At 41.9% G+C, this 22005-nt stretch overlaps 1 protein-coding gene across 1 annotated transcript; it reads right to left on the minus strand.

The window, feature by feature from the left end:
- Nucleotides 1–6390: 6390 nt before the first annotated feature.
- Nucleotides 6391–7344, minus strand: LOC120981489 (olfactory receptor 6N1-like). Its single transcript, XM_040411027.1, has one exon. The coding sequence runs from the start codon at nt 7342–7344 to the stop codon at nt 6391–6393; it is 954 nt and encodes a 317-aa protein (XP_040266961.1).
- Between the last annotated feature and the right edge of the window lie 14661 nt (nt 7345–22005).

Below are 22005 nucleotides of genomic sequence, written 5' to 3' on the forward strand. Positions count from 1 at the left end.
TGTACTGGTAGTACCTTTGCAGGTACCTCCTGGTCTGTCTGGACCAGCTGTCACTGACTGGTTTACGCTCGAGAGTAGCCCCTGGCAACTACCAACGGTCAAGCCTATCCTCACCATCAGGGGCCCTAGTGAAATCCTGGTAGTCGCTTAGTCATGCCCCTCTGGAGTATTGCTAGTCAGTGGCACAGTGGGTCCACATCCGTTGTTCCGTGATAATAACTGCACCGCTGAATGGCAAATAGCCCTTATTTTTTCCCACCTATACATGCCACAATAGGCTTTAGAACATATAACTGCACCACTGAACGGCAAATATATTTTTCTTTTGGCACTAATATACGACAAAAAGGGCCGTAATTTTCACACTTTACCACACAACGGCTAACAAGCCTTTTTTTCCCCACTAATACAAGCCAAAAAAATGCTTTAGAACATAACTGCACAGCACAAGAGCAAAATTTCCTTGTAATAAACCCTGTTAATGGCTGTATCAAACAGCACTAGCCCCCCAATAACAAGTACGGTACTGTTTGCTGGAATTACAGAGCTGTATAATGTTAAGTCAGTGCAGCAATGCAGCAAGTTGTGATAGGATTGTTCCTATTACCAAGGCTGTAACCTCCCCTTCTGAACCCTTTTCAACATAAATGCTGTGGAATGATTCCTCCCAGTCCCTATCCTTTCACTGCACTTGTAAATAGTTTTTTTTAGCACAATGACATTTTTCCTAGCACTGTCCCTAGCGCCTGCTGATGTCTCTCCCTGCACTAAGTACACTGGAAAATGTCAGAATCCAAGATGGCTGAGGCTGTTTATAGGGCTGTGACATCACAGGGCTGGCTGGCTGCTGATTGGCTGCATGCATGGCATTATGGGTGATCCCGCCTTCCCAGAGTTCCTTTCTCCAAGTCCTCACATGTGCAGCAGCCATTTTAGGAAAAAAAGTGATTCATTACTACAATGCGTGAGGAAATTCGGCTTCGGTGCAAAATCAAATTTTTCCTGAAATTCGAATCAAATTCCACTTCGATTCGCTCATCTCTAATAATGACCTATCCTCAGAAAAGTCTATCCCTGGCCATACTGCAAAAGTCTGACACCCCACACACCCAGCCATTCAAGCACCAGAAGTAGACAGCTCTGTCTAATTTGTAGTGGACTCTGCTTATTATTCTAGCGCAACTCCCTTTTGACATCAATGGGAGGAGCACTGCAGTGACCAGCTCAGTCCACTGCAAAGTAGGCAGAGGCATTTTATCCTATAAGAAGAACTTTTCATTTAAAATGAAATAATTATTGCTATTTTTCAAACTGAGGTATGTATGAAACTCATCATATAATATAAAATAAGCATATCTACAGGGAATCTAGGGCGATTTGCTAATCAGAGATATTACATTTCTCCAGAAGCTAGTCACTGCAATTATATTTACGGTACTGTGATAATATACTTTACAATTCTGCCATATTAATGGTTGTACACTTGCTCCTATGGGCTTTTTAAGGGTACTTTCACACTAGCGTTTTTCTTTTCCGGCGCCGAGTTCCGTCCTAGGGGCTCAAATCCGGAAAATAATTATCAGTTTTATCCTAATGCATTCTGAATGGAGAGTAATCCGTTCAGGATATCTTCAGTTCAGTCTTTTGGACTGATCAGGCTTTTCAGAAAAACATAGCATGTTGTATTTTTACCTCCGGCCAAAAGTCCTGAACACTTTGACTGAACGACGGATCCGGTCTTTTTCCCATTGACTTGCATTAACGCCGGATCCAGCGCTGTGTGTTCAGTCAAACCGGATCCGGCTTTTGCATGTTAAACCCGAAAAATGTGAAAAAGAAAGTTAAAGTCCATAAATGGCGGATCCGTTTTTTCCAATGCATTTTTTCATTGTGATCAAAATCCTGATCAGGATTCAAATGTAATCCGTTTTCACATGTTTTTCCGGATCCGGCGGGCAGTTCCGGTGTCGGAATTGAACGCCAGATTAAAACAACGCTAGTGTGAAAGTAGCCTAACTGAAAGTTTTTGTCCTCTGGGAAAAGAAATTGGCAAATAAAAAAACCTGAGGAGTGCCAGGTGCAAAATATGTGCATTGCAAAATTCAGCTTCGTACGGAAAAACATGAAAACAACTAAAGTAGACTATGGAAGCGTATTGTAGTCATATAAGACTGTAATTTATTTACAGTTCATTATGATATACTGTATAATATATCCATGATGATATAATAATAGTACAAAATAAAATTACTGTATATGTATGATATATTAAAATGATTTTGAGTAGGGATGAGGGAACTTCTGTTTTAGAGGTCCGCATTCCGGTTGCTACAGAATTGCATTATGGATCCCGTGACCATGGACCATAACTTATGGTCTTTACTCACGGGATCCATAGCGCGATTCTGCTGTAACCGGAACCTGAACGTGAACTTCTAAAATAGAAGTTCGCTCATCCCTAGCCATGAGACAAACACTTTAAATCCAAAAGCTTTTAATTCAGAGGATTAGTCTTCAAGGAGCATTATCTTGCTGAAAAATGCCAGTTGGAAGCCCTGCCATGAAAAACACTTGGGGTGGCAGGATGTGTCATTCCACGACAATGGTAAGATTGAAGCACTCACCATGAGGACTCCATACTCAAGCCCAACCATAAAATGATCCCAAACAGAACCTGGATTCCTCGCAAAAGACTGTGGTGGAGATTTATCAATATGGTGTAAAGAAAAAGTGGCTTAGTTGTCCATAGCAACCAATCAGATTTCACCTTTCATTTTCCAGAGAAGCTCTGTAAAATGAAAGGTGGAATCTGGTTGGTCACTATGGGCAACTAAGCCAGTTTTCCTTTACACCAATTTTGATAACTCTACCCCTACAGGTTTCCAGTTCGCAGCAGTCCGGGTTTATCGTTCAAAACACCATTGCAAACAAAGGTGATAGTGGCTGTTTGTCAACAGCAGGACACATAATGGGCTACATCACACCAAATGTCCTACAACTAAGCACCTGAAAATGGTCTGGGCAGAGATTAGAGTGTGTAATGAAAGTGCCACCTGTTTATGGATGATGTACCAATGAAACTGTGGTAGCTGTAGCTAACTTGGGATTGATTAAGTTGGAAGTGTCTGGACACTGTTAGAAATGAGCACCTGCCCTTGGGCTCTTTTCAACTAATTTGCATACAAATCAAACAAAGTTTTCTGGGGCTTAGAATATCAAGAAGGTATTTTTGAGTATGCCAACTGCAGGGCACCAGGATCAGTTCAATTTGTAAATTTAGGGGCGTAGCTATAGGGAGTGCAGTCGCTACCAGGCCCAGGAGCCTGAATGGCTCTAAAGACCTTTGTGCCACAAGAAGGCACCAGTATTATAAAAAGTGCATGCTGGGAAGGCTCTGTCATAGATTTTTCACTGGGGCCCGGAATCTTCAAGTTACACCTTTGGCTGGAAGGAGGGGTTAGGTCTAGAATTTAGCACTTGGAAGGTGTCGTTTCAATTTTTGCCTCAGGCAGAAGGTAGGGTCAAAGCCACAAAGCACTGCGGGATGGGGCCCAAGGTGAACTCTTGCACCAGGGCCCATGAGCCTTTAGCTAAGCCCCATGTGTAAATTGATGGTTACCGACTCCTTGTAATGCATTTTATTTAGGGGTAGAAAGAAAACAGGAATTCTACTATTATTTTTTGCAGTTTTTATTTTATTTGTACACCATCAACCATGCAAATTACATGTTAACTTTACTCTGCTGATTCACCTTGATACTAAATTGATATAATTTTTTTTTTATGTTTTAGAATTTTTGATGAATGAAATAATTTTTTTCCTGGACTACTCATGCACAGTGTTTATCAGGGAGTCTGAGAAGTTATGTGGCCATCTTGGATGCCAGGATAGAAGCTCGGGGATTAGAAACTAATAAGATGAAAATGAGGCCACCAGGCAAATATTCTGTTACCCGGTTAATTTGACTTTTTCCTTGAATTGGAGGGTTGATTTAGGCTTCATTCACACGTCCGCAAAATGGGCCCGCATCCGTTCCGCAATTTTGCGGAACGGTTGCGGACCCATTCACTCTCTATGGGGACGAAATGGATGCGGACAGCACACAGTGTGCTGTCCGCATCCGCATTTGCGGTGCGCGGCCCCGATCTTTAGGTCCGCAACTCCGCAAAAAGATAGAGCATGTCCTATTCTTGTCCGCAGCTTGCGGACAAGAATAGGCATTTCTATGGGGGTGCCGGGCTGGTGTGTTGCGGACCCGCAATTTGCGGGTCCACAACACACCACGGACGTGTGAATGCAGCCTTAGGGTAATTGAAAAAAAAATGCTTGATGGACATGTAAATGACAACAAATTGCAAAGACGCTCATCCATGCTTCTAAAGTGAAAAAAAAAAACTCATGTACATGATGATGATGATAATGATTTTGGTCAATAATTTATGGATTTTTTAAATGTAATTTTTAGCTTACCTCCATATTTCTCAGCATTTGTAATTGATTTCAGTCATTCACAATGGTAGGGCCAGACGTTTATCAGTATACTATTCCTGCATGTTGCTTTGTAATTCTCAAAGGAAAAAATAAAATAAAATAGCCTGATTGGTGTTAAATGCTGGCTTAGGGTCAGACCACTTTCCCTAGCTCTGTGTGGTCATGACCATATGTTCTATGTCAGGCATACTCAACCTTCGGTCCTCCAGCTGTTGCAAAACTAGAACTCCCAGCATGCCCTAATAGCTGTAGGCTTTCAAGGCATGCTGTGAAATAGAGAAACCGATTATAAAATCATTGAGATTTAAAAGGGGTTTTAATGGAGATAATTTTTGAGGACTAAAAAATAAATAATAATAGATAAAAATAAATAAAAGGATTAAAAATAAAAACAAAGCATTATTCACTTCACCAATCCCCCGTCACTGCCTTACAGCTCTGGCCCCACTGCCCTCCCGTTAACAGTCCCAGCTCAATACAAAGGAAATTGCTTCAAATATGTGCTCCACCAGTCACTGTATGCAGCAGTGATTCTCCTCAGCCAGTGATTGGCTGAGCAAGTACGTAAAGCAATTTCCTGCATGTTGATCTGGGACCAAGAAGCGAACACCAGGAAGATGTGGAGCATGATTGGAATGGTAGCAGTGGAAGTTTAGTGAGAGGAGTAATGCCTGTTTTGTTTTTTTGTTTTTTTTTAACCTTTTTGGCTCTAGAAATAGCTCTAATGCAATATTAAAATAATGTGGATTTAACCCTAAAGAGAGATAAATGAATTAGAAATCAAGAAAAAAGTGAGAACCTAGAGAAAAAAATCTGAGACCTAGGAGACCTCAGAGTGTCATCTAAAATTTTTCTGAACAATTGGAGTGCTATCGATACAGGTAGAATCAATTTAGACCCAAATCAAAATCGGTCGACAGATTCAGGCTCATCGAACCTGAATGAAATTTGTGTACTCATTACCATTGGCGATAACCAATCACATGACATATATTTGGGTGTGGCTTATCTTGGACTTCTAACAGTGTCCATACACCTTCAATAGCTGTCAGTCAAATGCTCATTTGGCCATCAACCTTCTCTTCCAAATCCCCACAAGCAAACATCTTCAAGTATTTGTGTTTCAAATGAGAAGAGAGGAAAAGGCCACTGCTAGTTACCTCCGATGGTGGCTCATCTCACAGAAATAAAATGGATCAGGCGCTGAAATTCAGTGAACTTATTAATTATCTCCTAACTATATCATCTGTGTAGAGGGGAATAAGGAACTCTGCATACACATTTGATTGTCCTTTGATTGGATTCAGTCAGTAATAGTATAATGTGTATGGAGGCCTTCCATTTTTTGTCCAGGGTTTTTATTTTTAAATTTTTTCCATAGCCAATACTACCTGTGAAGAAATCCATACTTATCTGCTTCCCACCCCTCAGTTTTGGCTGCCTGGCTCTTGGGCTGTTTTCACTGGAACTTTTGGTCCTCCATCTGCCAACTTCCTGTAGGGTTATGTCTGCCAGTTCAGGAAATTAGTGACCTCAGCAGTGATGTATCCCCAAAAAGCATTTCAAGGACTGGCAGTGGAATTTTTAGTAAAGACAGTTCAGAAGCCAAAAGAGGGAGTGCAGGTAAGTATGGATTTTTTTTTTACAGGTACCGCGGCGGAGGGATTTAAAAAATAAACTTGTACAACCTTTGAGACTGAACTGTTTATAAACATTCAGTACAGAAGAAAAACAAATATTTTAAACACACTAAAAACCTGTCATTATAACATCACTATATGATCATCTGTCCATAGAAACAATAAGCCTTGAATCAAAAACAGGTTTATTATTTTAAAAAAATCTACAATGTAAATTGAAATTTGTATGCCAAGGTCATACATGTCATGATGGTTTCATTATAGCAGTTTTATTGGAGGCATAAATATCGTATTAAATCTTTTCAGAAGCTTTTTAAAGGTGCGTTTAATTTCTTTGTTTCGGAAACTGTAGATTATGGGGTTCAAGAACGGGATGATCACAGAATAATTTATTGCCACTAATTTATCATACTCTTGGGTATATTCTACTTTGGGCCTGATATAAATAAAAGCTAGACTGCCATAGAAGAGAAGAACCATGGTAAGATGAGAAGCACATGTAGAAAAGGCCTTCTGACGTCCATCCGTCGAGCTCATCCTCAGAATAGTGAATATTATCTTTATGTATGTGACAATAATAAAGAAAAAGGTGGAACTTATAATACAGAGACTAATCAAGAAGTTCAGGATGAAGGTGAAATGAATATCTGTACAAGCCATCTTCAAAAGCGGAGCTAAATCACAAAATACATGGTTGATTGTGTTAGGACCACAGAAGGGCAACTGTAAGACTGATAGAAGATGGACGATAGGACTTGTGAACCCAAGAAGACAACAACTGGAAAGCAAAATTGTGCAACGCTTAGGAGTCATTATGGTGTGATACCGAAGTGGGTTGCAGATAGCTACCATACGATCATAAGCCATGACATTCAGCAAATAGTTCTGTGTAATGCCCAACGAGTGCAAAAGGTACATTTGTAGCACACAATGATTGAACAGGATTTGTACCTGGCCCCTCCACAGGCACGTTAGCATAAAAGGAATGGTGACAGTGGTGTAAAATATTTCAAGGAAGGACAACATAGAGATGAACAGATACATTGGTGTGTGGAGATGTCTATCAGCCAGAATTAATATTGATATGGACACATTTCCAGAAATGGTAAGAAAATAAATCATTAACAAGAAAAAGAAGAACAAAGGCCAAAAATGGCCCACCTTAGAAAAACCTATCATTGTTAATTCAAATACAGTTGTATTAACAGTCATACTTTCCATTCGACTGGTAAATATCAAACATACAGTGGACGTAGAATGATTAGATTACTGCTGGATACTACCTGTTTGGTATTTTATGAAATAATGGATGTTTTGCTTACTGAGTTTCCAAAATTCCAACAAGTCTTGAAGAAGTTTACTGGTCCATCATATCATCAGTCAATACATATCCTGGATATGTTTAATTATTTTTGGATCTATCTAGATACTTCATGTGATACCTTCTGAAGACAGGTCTTCTTAATAAGCTTTAGAAAATATGTGTAGACCTTACCATATCTGAAACAAATAAATGGTATAAAATGCATGAAATATAGTAATTACTGGTATAAAAAACGAAAGCAAAGCAAATAAAATATACGGTAGTTAGAGAAGATGAGCGAATCGAAGTTGACATAGTGGAATTCAATCCGAATTTCAGGAAAAATTTGATTCGCACCGAATCAAAATTTCCTCATGCTTCGTGGTAATAAATCGCATTTTTTCCTAAAATGTCTGCTGCATGTGTGAGGACATGGAGCAAAGAACTCTGGGAAGGCGGGATAATCCATAATGCCATGAATGCAGCCAATCAGCAGCCAGCCAGCCCTGTGATGTCACAGCCCTTCAAATAGCCTCAGCCATCTTGGATTCTGCCATTTTCCAGTGTACTTAGTGCAGGGAGAGACATCTGCAGGCGCTAGGGACAGTGAAAGAAAAAAACTTCATTGTGCTAAAAAAACGATTTACACGTGCAGGGAAAGATTATTCAAGTTGTAGGGAAAAGATAGGGAGGAATCATTCCACAGCATTTATGTAGAACAGGGTTCAGTAGGGGAGGTTACAGCCTGGGTAAGGCTCCATTCACACGTCCGCAAAATGGGTCTGCATCCTTTCCGCAATTTTGCGGAATGGGTGCGGACCCATTCATTCTCCATGGGGACGGAATGGATGCGGACAGCACACAGTGTGCTGTCTGCAGCCGCAATTGCGGAGCGCAGCCCCGATTTTGGGTCCGCAGCTCCGCAAAAAGATAGAGCATGTCCTATTCTTGTCCGCAGCTTGCGGACAAGAATAGGCATTTCAATGGGGGTGCCGGGCTGGTGTGTTGCGGACCCGCAATTTGCGGGTCCGCAACACACCACGGACGTGTGAATGCAGCCTAATAGGAACAATCCTATTACACCTTGTTGAACTGACTGGGGATCCAAATTGCCATTATACAGCTCTGTAATTCCAGCCAACCGTTCTTGTTATTGGGGTGCAAGTGTTGTGTGATACAGCCATTAACAGGGTTTATTATAAGGAAATATTATCTTATTTGCCCTTATGCGGTGCAGTTATATGTTCTACAGCATTTTTTGGCTTGTATTAGTGGGGAAAAAAGGGCTTATTAGCCATTGTGTGGTGAAGTGTGGAAATTACAGCCCTTTTTGTCGTGTATTAGTGGCAAAAGTAAAATATATTTGCCGTTCAGTGGTGCAGTTATATGTTCTAAAGTCTTCTGTGGCGTGTATAAGTGGAAAAAAATAAGGGCCCATTTGCCATTCAGCAGTGTAGTTATATGTTCTAAAGCCCTTTTTGTCGTGTATTAGTGGCAAAGGAAAAATATATTTGCCGTTCAGCAGTGCAGTTATATATTCTAAAGCCATTTTTGCCGTGTATTAGTAGCAAAAAAAATATATTATTTGCCGTTCAGCGGTGCAGTTATATGTTCTAAAGCCCTTTTTGGCATATATTAGTGCCACAAAAAAAGTATTTGTCATTGTGTGGTAAAGTGAGAAAATTACAGCCTTTTTTGGTGTGTATTAGTGGCAAAAAAATATATATTTGCCATTCAGCGGTGCAGTTATATGTTCTAAAGCTCTTTTTGCCGTGTATTAGTGGCAAAAGTAAAATATATTTGCCGTTTAGCGGTGCAGTTATATGTTCAGTGACGTCAGCACAAACTTACTGCTGACACCCTTTCCACTCTGTTGGGGTGTTGGGGGGCTCTACTTGTATAAGCGTTTAATAGAACAGATTCATTGACCTGTAAGGCTGAGTTCAGACTTAGAGATGGCCTTGAGGTTCGCCCGGCGGTCGTTTAGCGGCGAACTTTGAGCGTTCGCAATTCGTCGAACATGCGAACATATGGTGATGTCCATCGATGCCATATTATTTTGCATTGCGCCGAACTTTGACCCATGACACATCCATCAGGTGGGACAGGACAGCCAATTGATACATTTCAGCAGATGGACACACCCCCACCCTATAACAGAACCCGATCTGGCAGCCATTTTACATTCTGTGTTTTGCCAGTGAAGGGAGAGGTTGCTTTGTGGAGCAGGACAGGAACAGGCTGTTAGGGACACCAATCGCTAGCTAAGAGGGAGACAAAAGTCCTTTTAAGGACTGGTATAGGTGTGCTATTGATAGGTGTGATATACTGAGGGGTGTGATATACTTATAATATACTTTATAACATGGAAAGTATATTATAGTGCATTTGAATTGTGCAGCAGTTGTGTGCGGTTCTGCTGCGATACCGCTGCTATAAAGAGGGACAAGCACTATTGGAATAACTAATTGCAACAGGTGTGATATACCTGTTGCCACCAAAAAAACTGATTGAGGGGTGCGATATACCTATAATATATTTTCTAACATAGAAAGTATATAGAGCATTTTTATTGTGCAGCAGTTGTATGCGGTTCTGCTTTGATACCGCAGCTATATAGAAGAACAAGTGCTATTGGAACAACTATTTGCAACATGCGTGATATACCTGTTGCCCCCAAAAAAACGGATTGAGGGGTGTGATATACCTTCTTCCACAAAACACTGATTGAGGGCTGCGATATACATGTTACCCCAAATAAACAGGGTGGTGGCAAAAAAATAATTGAGGGGTGTGACACACCTGCTTCCACAAAATACTGATTAAGAGATTCTATATACCTGCTTACAACAAATATTGATTGAGGGGTGTGATATACCTGCTTCCACAAAATACTGATTAAGGGGATTGATATACCTGCTTTCACAAAATACTGATTAACGGGATTTATATACCTTTTTCCAGCAAATATTGATTGAGGCCTACGATATACCTGCTTCCTCAAAATACTGATTAAGGGGATTGATATCCCTGATTCCACAAAATATTTATTGAGGCCTACAAGATACCTGCTTCCACAAAATACTGATTAAGGGGTTTGATATACCTGTTTTCACCAAATATTGATTGAGGCCTGTGATATACCTGCTTCCACAAAATACTGATTAAAGGGTGTTATGCAAGTGGGTCCGGACCCACTGCGCCACTGACTGGGTGTACTCCGGTGGGGCGTAGCTAAGCAGCTACCTGGTATTCACTAGAGCCCCTGATGGTGTGGATAAGCTTGGGCCATAGGGTAGCTGCGAGGTGCCACTCCAGAGTAGTCCCCAAGTCAGTGGCAGCTGACCAGGGGGTCAGAGTGCTCAGTGCAAGCACCAAGGGGACTTACAAGGCCTGGAGGTACGGGTCAGGACAGGCGGCAATCAAGCGAAGTCAGCAAACAAGATCCGAGGTCAGGGGCAGGCGGCAAACAGGCAAAGTCCATAAACGAAGTCCGAGGTCAGAGGCAGGTGGCAGAAAGCGAAGTCCAGGAGTACAATAGCAGGATTCGGTACACAGGAAGGCAGACAAGATAAACACCTTTGCACAGGAACTAGGCAGGCTAGACACTGAGGTTGCTCAGGCAACTTCCTGTAGTAGGAAGTGCCTTTAAATACCTGCTGCAATCCAGCCATTGGCTGCTGAGACAGAGGGCGTGTATGTGTTGCCACATAGGAAGGAGAGATACACCCAAGCAAGATTCAGCACCAGTGCAAGTCTCCAGCAGCAAGGAAACACTGGCATGGATCACATGTAGCAGAGTTAAGTTAGTTGCTGCCCGTGTTTGTCAGTTGAGCGGCAGGAGGGAAAAGAGGGAGCCCGATGCCCGTGCCTACTGATAGGGGCAGCGGCGCCGGAACAGGCCGCTGGGCTAACAAAGGGATTGATATACCTGCTTCCACAAACTATTGATTGAGGCCTGCGATATACCTGCTTCCACAAAATACTGATTAAGGGGATTGATATACCAGCTACTAACAGATATTGATTAAAGCCTGCGATATACCTGCTTCCACAAATGCTGCTCTTCTATCGGGACTTTGTCAAAGGGTCATTTTGAAAATGACAGGCAGAGGAAAAGGCAGGCCATTCTGCAGGGGTGGTAGGGGTCGGGCAGGTGCACCAGGCCGGAGCCTAAGTGGGAAGTTGGAGAAGGCGCGTGCGATTACTTCAAAGGACGCACCAGAGTTGGTTGAGTGGCTCATTCAGCCTTCTGCTTCTGCACCCTCCTCATCCTTCATATCTGCACCCTTCTCACTCTCTGCTGTGTGCATCCCCAAAGACACCACCACCACCATAGCCCCTCCAGTCGAATCAGAGGAATTATTTTCCCATCCATTCCCAGACCTTACGGATGCGCAGCCATTCTTGACATCGGATGAGGAAGAGGAGGTAGGAATGGCCGCCACCCAGCAGTCTGACGACAGTACCCAGATCAGCCCAAGGAGAGAGGTCCCAGCTGTTGCTGCCTACTCCGAGATCTCAAATGTCAGTGGTGGTGAAGGTGACGATTAGTGTTGATCGAGCACCATAGTGCTCAGATGCTCGGCGGCTCGGACCGAACACATCTACCGAGCACCCGAGTATAATGGACGTCACTGGGAGAACCCGAGCATTGAACCAGGAACCCCCTGCTCTGAAGAGGGGAGGGTGCCTGGTTCATAGGAAAAGGTCAGAAATTTATGGAAACACCACCAAAATGGTTCGGGAACAGCATGGGGATGATGTTGTCCGAGTAGTACGCCACTTTTACAGACTGACAATAATACGCACAAAACCAAAGATAAAATCGTTTTTAGAGGAAGCATTGTTAGGAAACATTCTTTCCTATATATTTACTTGTATATAAGTGCAAGTGCTGCCAAAAATTACAAGGAAGAGGCACTCCGATACAACCTGTATATCACATAAAGGAGGGTCTCATTCACATTGTGGTACAATTGTTCATGTAGTGGGACTCCTACACTCATAAAGCCTATGCACTAAGTGAAAGGAATTGCAAGGAACTGCCACTCCAATACATCCTTCGTTACACATAAAGGAGGGCATCATACACAGCCTTGAAAAATTATGATTGATGGCCTGATGGGGACCCTCAAAAACATTTGGAGCAAGTGCCTTCTGAACTGACCATCTAAAACATTATGGGTGAGGGCCTGCTGCCACTTTAGTGACTCTAGATAAACTGGGGCCGATCGCACGTCCCCGAGACGGCGACGATCCATTCGAATGTCTGCTCTATCAACTTTCGATATTATTTTCAGCGCCAACCACGGTGACCTCGGGTAAGGGGGAATCAGTGTTCAATTCCGGAGAGGGAGCCTGAGAAAGGGCTACGGCTACCACATTCAGGCAAGGCAGCATGCGCGCAAATTACCTATTAGGAATAATTAGGTGAGGGCCTGCAGGTGAGCTGACCCTGTTAAAGATTGTAGGTTAGTGCATTCTGGTGAGCTGACCCTCTAAAAGATTGTAGGTGAGGGCCTGCTACTGAGCTGACTATTTAAAAAATTATGGGAGAGTGCCTGCTGCTTAGCTGACCATTCCCGTTATTCCCATGACCTGCCGAGCTGCTTCCGGGAAACTAAAGTCTTTGGGTTCCGGGGGGAGCATGGTTTCAAAGCTGACAAAGTACACTGTATATCAAAGATACATTTTTGAAGCGCACACGTTACACTGTAGATGTTGTTCTGGTAAGGTCACTGTCAGAAGCGGACACCGTCTATGGAAAAAGTACAATGTATGTCACAGAAAAATATTTGAAGTGCACACGTTACACTGCAGATGTGGCCCTGGTATGGTCACTGTAAGAAGTGGACACCGTCTACGGAAAAATTACACATGTATGTCACAGATAAATTTTTCAGGCGCACACGTTACACTACAGATGTTGCCCTGGTAAGGTCCCTGTCAGAAGCGGACACCGTCTACGGAAAAAGTACACTGGATTTTAACTGATATTTTAGGGATGCGCACACTTTACACAGGAGATGTGGCGCAACTAATCTCACTGTCCGCAGCGGACACTGTCTATTGAAAAAGTAGACTGGATGTCACAGACATTTTTTGGATGCACACACTTTACACTGGAGATGTGGCGCAGCTAATCTTGCTGTCTGCAGCGGACACCATCTACTGAAAAAGTACACTGGATTTCACAGATATTTTAGGGATGCGCACACTTTACACAGGAGATGTGGCGCGAATGATTTAACTGTCCGCAGCGGCCTATTACACGGTTTTTAGCGCAGGTTGCGCTAAAAATATATATTTCTGGTGTCACACACACAATAGTCCTTAAAAGGACTTTTGGGTCTCTGAAAAGTTTTTGTATACAAATCTTCCTATTACACTCCCTATACTGTCTGTCCCTTCCTATGCACAGCTCTCCCTAACACTGAGCAATTTAGCACAGGTTGAGCTACAAACATATATTGCTGCTGTCCTCACAAGGACTTTTGGGTCTCCGAAACGTTTTTGTACAAAAAAAATATTCAATTACACATCCTACACTTAATGTCCCTTCCTATGCTCAGCTCTCCCTGACTACGAATTTTTATCCAGTAACCGCCTAATGTACCTCCAGCCACATTATCACAAGTTCTTTTCTGTCAGGTGAATGCCTAATTTTGTGGCCTGTACTCCCATGGCCTAAAATAAAAAATTTCTAGGCTCCAGCAGGGCACATTTTTGAGAGTTTACCTTTAAGACGCATAAAAATGGCCCCTGATTAAAATGTCACTGTCCATGTTGTGGGACTATTTGTGTACTTCTAGTAAGTATTTGGTGGCTGCAAATATGACCTGAAGGTTTTTCAGGTACGCCAGCAATTAAAGTCAATGAGGCCCGCTACGAATGCGCGGTTTGCGAACATTTAATCGCAAACGCGCATTCGCGAAATGCCCTGGCCGATGTTCGGCCATCACTATTCATACATGAGTTATTTGGTCAGTTTTGGCCCCATGACTGCCCAAATAAGTGAAGTGTGCAGTGATTCTAAGAGCGACGCCTGTCATCTGCAAGGCACAGTCTTCTACGCCACTATAAAGGCTCTCTGCACCCAGAAATTTGACGTTTTTTTAAATCGATTTGCCGTGAATAAATTTGGATTGAACCAGCCGAATCGAATTTTTGAAAAATTTGCTTATCTCTAAATATAGTATTTTATGGTCTAATACTTGGCTTGAAAATGTACATGCCTTTGACTACTTTCAGAATTTAATATAGTCCATTGAGCTTTTATATTAGAAACACAATATGTGGGATTTGTAACTTGTGTTTTTCTTTATAGTAAAACTATAGCCTTAAGAAACCACATACAACACAAGCCTAAATACGTGTAAAAAAGTATCTCCCAAGTAGGAAAAAAATCTTGCTAATGCCACCTTGTGGAAGTGGCTCTCTATGAGTTGAAATCTAACTTTTTAGCAAGCCTTGGAATTTGACAAAGGAATATACCGAAGCCAGATATCCATCTGTAGACAGCTATGTCGGGGTGCTTAGCTCGCGTCAGGGTAGAGTAGGATTCTGACTGGCTGGAGGTGATGCCTTAATTGTGGCTTAGGTGGGGTGATGTAAGGAGATCTAGCACCATGCCTAAGTCTAAATACAGTATGTTAACAAATCTGAGATAATGTTCACATATTAAAAAATGTCCATTAGAACCTAAGACATGATAGGAATCCCTATCTTTGACAAGGCTATTGTAGTGGATCCCATGTTTGCATGCCAAGGTGGAAAAGATTATCTGCAGGGGTTTTTCTTGGACTGAGATATTCATGACCTATTCTCAGGATAAGTAAGCAATATCATATAAGTGGGTATCCAACACCCAGCACCCCAACCGATTAGCTGTTTTAGAAAGCCACAGGCTCCAAAATCTATATGTTCATAGGAAACATATACTGTGCATTAACTGTGCTGTCCTACTGCAACTCAGCTCCCATTCAAATGAATCAGAGCTGGCCCATAGTAGACTATCACTGGAAATTACACAGAACCTTCTGTACACTGTATAGTTTCCAGGAGTGGCGACTGCCAAAACAGCTGATCTGTGGTGGTGCTAGCTGTCGTACCTCATTGATCTGTTATTGAGGAACTTTCCTGAGGAAGATCATAAAAAACTAAGTCCTAGAGAATGCCTAGTAAACATGACTGTAGTTTTTTTTGTTGTTGCAGGATATGCTTTCTGTTCCCCCACTCACGTCTCCACTTTTTACGCCTAGTTCACATGACGAATTTAGATAATGTCAACAATCTGTTGCAGTTTTTCAATTTCAATACTACGGACCATCTCAGAGTTTAGCACCACTGAATGGAGCTAAACCACAAATCACCATCAAAGTTCTGCCAGGAAAAAAACCTTGTGTGAAAGGGGCCTTAGAATTTTCTCAGTTCTATTTCTAATAATACTTTCATGTTAAGACCTCATGCACACAACCATAGTTTTGGTCTGTGTCCGATCTGTATATTCTTTTTCCCATCGCACTTGGACCAATTCATTTCTATGGGTCCGCAAAAATGAGCAAATGCAGGATATCATAGAACATGTCCTATTCTTGTCCATTACACAAACACAAATAGACAGCTCTAGTGAAGAGGGTGAGGAAAATCTGGCATGCTCATGGCCGGTAACAGTATTTTGAGGGTCCATGGTTTGCAGACTGTACAATGTATAAGGTCATGTGCATGAGGCCTTAAAAGGACAATTATTACTGTGCTTACCTTTTAGTATTATGTTTTTATTGAAGTTTTGTAAACCAGTCAATGTCCACGAAGAAGCAGAAGCACCAGTAGTTATATAGATTCCAATAAGTCTTGCATTGAATTTCTGGAGGTGGATCTTCTCCTGAAACAAAGAACTCCAGATATTAGTGATGCAGAGCACTTCAGTAATACATGGGCCATATCCTAGAGTCTCTTTTAATAATCTCTGAAGCAAACTCCTTAACCCCCTAGAGAAGAGAAGAAATGAGAAAAGAAATCTCTTGAGATAGCGACAGGTGCTGAAAGTTTGTATCTTTCTTATTAATAGCATAATTAGTGAGGACAATACAAAAAAAACATACAAACAAGGTAAATCTGTATACAGGTCCTTCTCAAAAAATTAGCATATTGTGATAAAGTTCATTAATTTCTGTAATGTACTGATAAACATTAGACTTTCATATATTTTAGATTCATTACACACAACTGAAGTAGTTCAAGCCTTTTCTTGTTTTAATATTGATGATTTTGGCATACAGCTCATGAAAACCCAAAATTCCTATCTCAAAAAATTAGCATATTTCATCCGACCAATAAAAGAAAAGTGTTTTTAATACAAAAAAAGTCAACCTTCAAATAATTAAGTTCAGTTATGCACTCAATACTTGGTCGGGAATCCTTTTGCAGAAATGACTGCTTCAATGCGGCGTGGCATAGAGGCAATCAGCCTGTGGCACTGCTGAGGTGTTATGGAGGCCCAGGATGCTTTGATAGTGGCCTTAAGCTCATCCAGAGTGTTGGGTCTTGCGTCTCTCAACTTTCTCTTCCCAATATTCCACAGATTCTCTATGGGGTTCAGGTCAGGAGAGTTGGCAGGCCAATTGAGCACAGTAATACCATGGTCAGTAAACCATTTACCAGTGGTTTAGGCACTGTGAGCAGGTGCCAGGTCGTGCTGAAAAATGAAATCTTCATCTCTATAAAGCTTTTCAGCAGATGGAAGCATGAAATGCTCCAAAATCTCCTGATAGATAGCTGCATTGACCCTGCCCTTGATAAAACACAGTGGACCAACACCAGCAGCTGACATGGCACCCCAGACCATCACTGACTGTGGGTACTTGACACTGGACTTCAGGAATTTTGGCATTTCCCTCTCCCCAGTCTTCCTCCAGACTCTGGCACCTTGATTTCCGAATGACATGCAAAATTTGCTTTCATCCGAAAAAAGTACTTTGGACCACTGAGCACAGTCCAGTGCTGCTTCTCTGTAGCCCAGGTCAGGCGCTTCTGCCGCTGTTTCTGGTTCAAAAGTGGCTTGACCTGGGGAATGCGGCACCTGTAGCCCATTTCCTGCACATGCCTGTACACGGTGGCTCTGGATGTTTCTACTCCAGACTCAGTCCACTGCTTCCGTAGGTCCCCCAAGGTCTGGAATTGGTCCTTCTCCACAATCTTCCTCAGGGTCCGGTCACCTCTTCTCGTTGTGCAGCGTTTTCTGCCACACTTTTTCCTTCCCACAGACTTCCCACTGAGGTGCCTTGATACAGAACTCTGGAAAAGCCTATTCGTTCAGAAATTTCTTTCTGTGTCTTACCCTCTTGCTTGAGGGTGTCAATGATGGCCTTCTGGACAGCAGTCAGGTCGGCAGTCTTACCCATGATTTTGAGTAATGAATCAGGCTGGGAGTTTTTAAAAGCCTCAGGAATCTTTTGCAGGTGTTTAGAGTTAATTAGTTGATTCAGATGATTAGGTTAATAGCTCGTTTAGAGAACCTTTTCATGATATGCTAATTTTTTGAGATAGGAATTTGGGGTTTTCATGAGCTGTATGCCAAAATCATCAATATTAAAACAAGAAAAGGCTTGAACTACTTCAGTTGTGTGTAATGAATCTAAAATATATGAAAGTCTAATGTTTATCAGTACATTACAGAAAATAATGAACTTTATCACAATATGCTAATTTTTTTAGAAGGACCTGTATGTCTATTTATAGTAGATTTCAAAAAGGTTGCAATGAGTTCAATTTATGAGAAATGAAAGGGATTGTCTGAGATTATGATATCTGATCAGTCAGGTCTGACTCATGGCAACCCTCTGATCAGCTGTTTGAAGAGGTTGTGGAGCTCTGGACTGCACTGTGTACTCTTCCTAGGCCGGTGACATCATGTTCATCGGTCACATGTGCAGCATCCTGCTCCATCCCGACACAGGATACTGCAAAAGAAAGTGCATGAATATGTTTCTGTGTGATGTATACCTTTACTGTATATGTATGCACGTGGTTCTAATAGCTCATATTCATAGCCACCACTAGGTGGGGCTGATGTCACCCTATATAAAAACAGAGCAGTTGGAACATCGTGAGGATAAGTAATCAATATCATAATCTTGGAAAACCCTTTTAATTCTTAATTATAGTGGCCAGTTGTTTTATATAAGTTAAGCTGCCCATACACATTAAATGTGTATTGTCCAAGCCACCGATTTCGGCTGACCATCCAATGTGTATGGAGGTCTGCCAATTGTACCTCAGTGGCTGATGTCAGGGGAGATAAGGATTGGGTAAAGGTTCCCATACACATGTGTATTGTCAGCCGAATCGACTAACTAGTTCAGAGTGATGTGTATGGGGAGCTCCCGACTCTCCCCAACAGATGATATCAGTGGAAAGAAGGATTGGGTGAAGCAAATATTTTCGCCTGATCGTTTTTTCTCCTTAGAAATAAGCTGCCACGGGAGCTGTCTGGCAACGTCTTCTTCTCCCATCTTCCTATTGCATACATATACACGTGTAGCTAAACCTAACGTGAATGTGTAGGGGAGAGCCAGGCGGGAGTCAGGAGACATAGTTGTTTGCCGAATGACCCATTGAATGTGTGTGGCCTCCCTAAGTTGGACTCAATTGCTCAATATTTTTGTTAAATAAGATAAGCCTCTGCCAGAGGTGTCTCCCTTCTCCCCCTTCCCTAAATATTCATGCTTGAGTGAGCCAAGTCAACATCGGAGATGAGTGTTTGGCCAGCAGCTATCTAATGCCTGTGGTCTGCTTTATATGACTTATCCTTATGTTTATTCTTGAAAATTTTGCTTAGCTGTGGTACCGTTGGACAGGGAGGGAACATTCACGCTGTGGTATGGTTCTATTGGGCACTGTGCACAGTTGACATTACAAGCATACTGAGTGAAGCTAAGGCCTAGTTCACACATCAGTGTTTGGTCAGTGATTTTCAATCATTTCAACTCTATGGCAGGGCACCTGTCATTCAAAATATGGAACAGACATGCAGTAGTCTGGTGAGGAAGATAGTGTGCCAATAGATGACTTTTCAGTAACATGTCTGTGACTCTTATATTTCCCCGCTTACTGTAAAATTGGTTATGTCTCCATTTAAAGTTTACAGTTGTCCGGCTTGTTGTGCCTCCATTGTTGACTGTACGTATGTACCAAACACTAATGGCAGGTGGTTCTCATGAGCTTATCTTCTGCCACAGTTCTGGTGATGCTAGTGGAGCATCTGTAACACTTGCACAGTTGTGTTGCTACATGATTTTTATGGCCCATTGTACTCCACTGTTCTTCCCTTGCTATAGAGACTCTGCTGTGTCGTCACACACAGTGTCATGAGGGAGGACGCATGCCAGTAATTGACTTTTCAAGTCTGAAATTTCAATCCTTACATTAAAATTGTATGTGTTCCCCTTGAATTTTTATATTTGCCCTGTTTGTTGTGTCTCCATTGCTGCCCAGATGTTCTTTCTACAATGTACTGTTTACTGTATTACTTTGTGTAACTAATGGATGGTGGGTATCTTCCTCCACTGCTCTGGCAATACTGGTGGAATGTCTGCGAAAGTTGCTACTCCATTGTTCCTCCCTCACTGTCATCTGCTGTTGCTGCTATGTAAAGCTATCTGCATTTTAGCATTACGGTACTCTGTTCTGAGCAGAATTGCACCAAATTTGAAACAGAATTTCCAGACATCTCCTGAGACCTGGTGTCACTATAATGGGATTTAGCTGGTGCCAGGAAAAAAATACTAGATTTTTGAGGGGAGAAAAAAAATTGCTGCAGGAGATTGCCCCATCATTTTGTACTTTTATTACTCTTATTTTCATGATTGTCTTGGGCAGAACTTGAACCCAGGACCTGCTGTACAGAAGGCAGAAACCTTACCAGTTAAACCACAGGTTTAATCACAGCCAGTTAAAGGATTTTCCCTGACTAAAAACCTAAATAGTATTTTTTCCATGAATAATGTACTCCTATCTACAGTACAGACCAAAAGTTTGGACACACCTTCTCATTCAAAGAGTTTTCTTTATTTTCATGACTATGAAAATTGTAGATTCACACTGAAGGCATCAAAACTATGAATTAACACATGTGGAATTATATACATAACAAACAAGTGTGAAACAACTGAAAATATGTCATATTCTAGGTTGTTCAAAGTAGCCACCTTTTGCTTTGATTGGCATTCTCTTGATGACCTTCAAGAGGTAGTCCCCTGAAATGGTCTTCCAACAGTCTTGAAAGAGTTCCCAGAGATGCTTAGCACTTGTTGGCCCTTTTGCCTTCACTCTGCGGTCCAGCTCACCCCAAACCATCTCGATTGGGTTCAGGTCCGGTGACTGTGGAGGCCAGGTCATCTGGCGCAGCACCCCATCCCTCTCCTTCATGGTCAAATAGCCCTTACTTTCAAAGTTTTCCCAATTTTTCGGCTGACTGACTGACCTTCATTTCTTAAAGTAATGATGGCCACTCATTTTTCTTTACTTAGATGCTTTTTTTCTTGCCATAATACAAATTCTAACAGTCTATTCAGTAGGACTATCAGCTGTGTATCCACCTGACTTCTCCTCAACGCCACTGATGGTCACAACCCCATTTATAAGGCAAGAAATCCCACTTATTAAACCTGACAGGGCACACCTGTGAAGTGAAAACCATTTCAGGGGACTACCTCTTGAAGCTCATCAAGAGAATGCCAAGAGTGTGCAAAGCAGTAATCAAAGCAAAAGGTGGCTACTTTGAAGAACCTAGAATATGACATATTTTCAGTTGTTTCACACTTGTTTGTTATGTATATAATTCCACATGTGTTAATTCATAGTTTTGATGCCTTCATAGTCATGAAAATAAAGAAAACTCTTTGAATGAGAAGGTGTGTCCAAACTTTTGGTCTGTACTGTATATATATATATATATATATATATATATATATTATTTTTATTTATTTTTTAAAGGAAAACAGCTAAAGTAAAATTTTGTAATTATAACAAAATGGATGGTGCAAACACATATATATATATATATATATATATATATATATATATATATATAGCATTTGTGATGTGTGTTGCTTATGTCTGTGGGGTGGTCATATGTGGCCCCTGACATCAGAATAACCTTTATTTGTGTTTCCCTGGTCATATTGTTTCACCTTGTCCTACAGTCAGCCTCTCTCCAGCCTCAAATGGCTGATTACAGCTAGCAATAGCTTGCGTCCCCCTGTCCGGGTTAAGTATGTTGAGGTCTCCTTGCACCCCTTCTCCACTCCTGCAGGATCCCTGTGTACAGATCACATTACTCTCTGCACTTCATTCCTCCCTTGAGGCTGTGGCCCCAGTCATGGAATTATGTGATTGGCTTCAGGACCCCAATGTCTCTGTATAATGAGGAGGGAGGACAGAGCTAACAGAGGAAGGAAAATGAAACTCTTCAGCCTCTGACCTACAAAACGGCTCTATCCCCCTCCTGTGCTCGCGGTATGCAGCTCCCCATGCTGGTCGCTGTAAGGGGGAAACTAAGACCGGTG

The sequence above is a fragment of the Bufo bufo genome, chromosome 11, assembly GCF_905171765.1.
Source record: "Bufo bufo chromosome 11, aBufBuf1.1, whole genome shotgun sequence".
Taxonomy (NCBI): domain Eukaryota; kingdom Metazoa; phylum Chordata; class Amphibia; order Anura; family Bufonidae; genus Bufo; species Bufo bufo.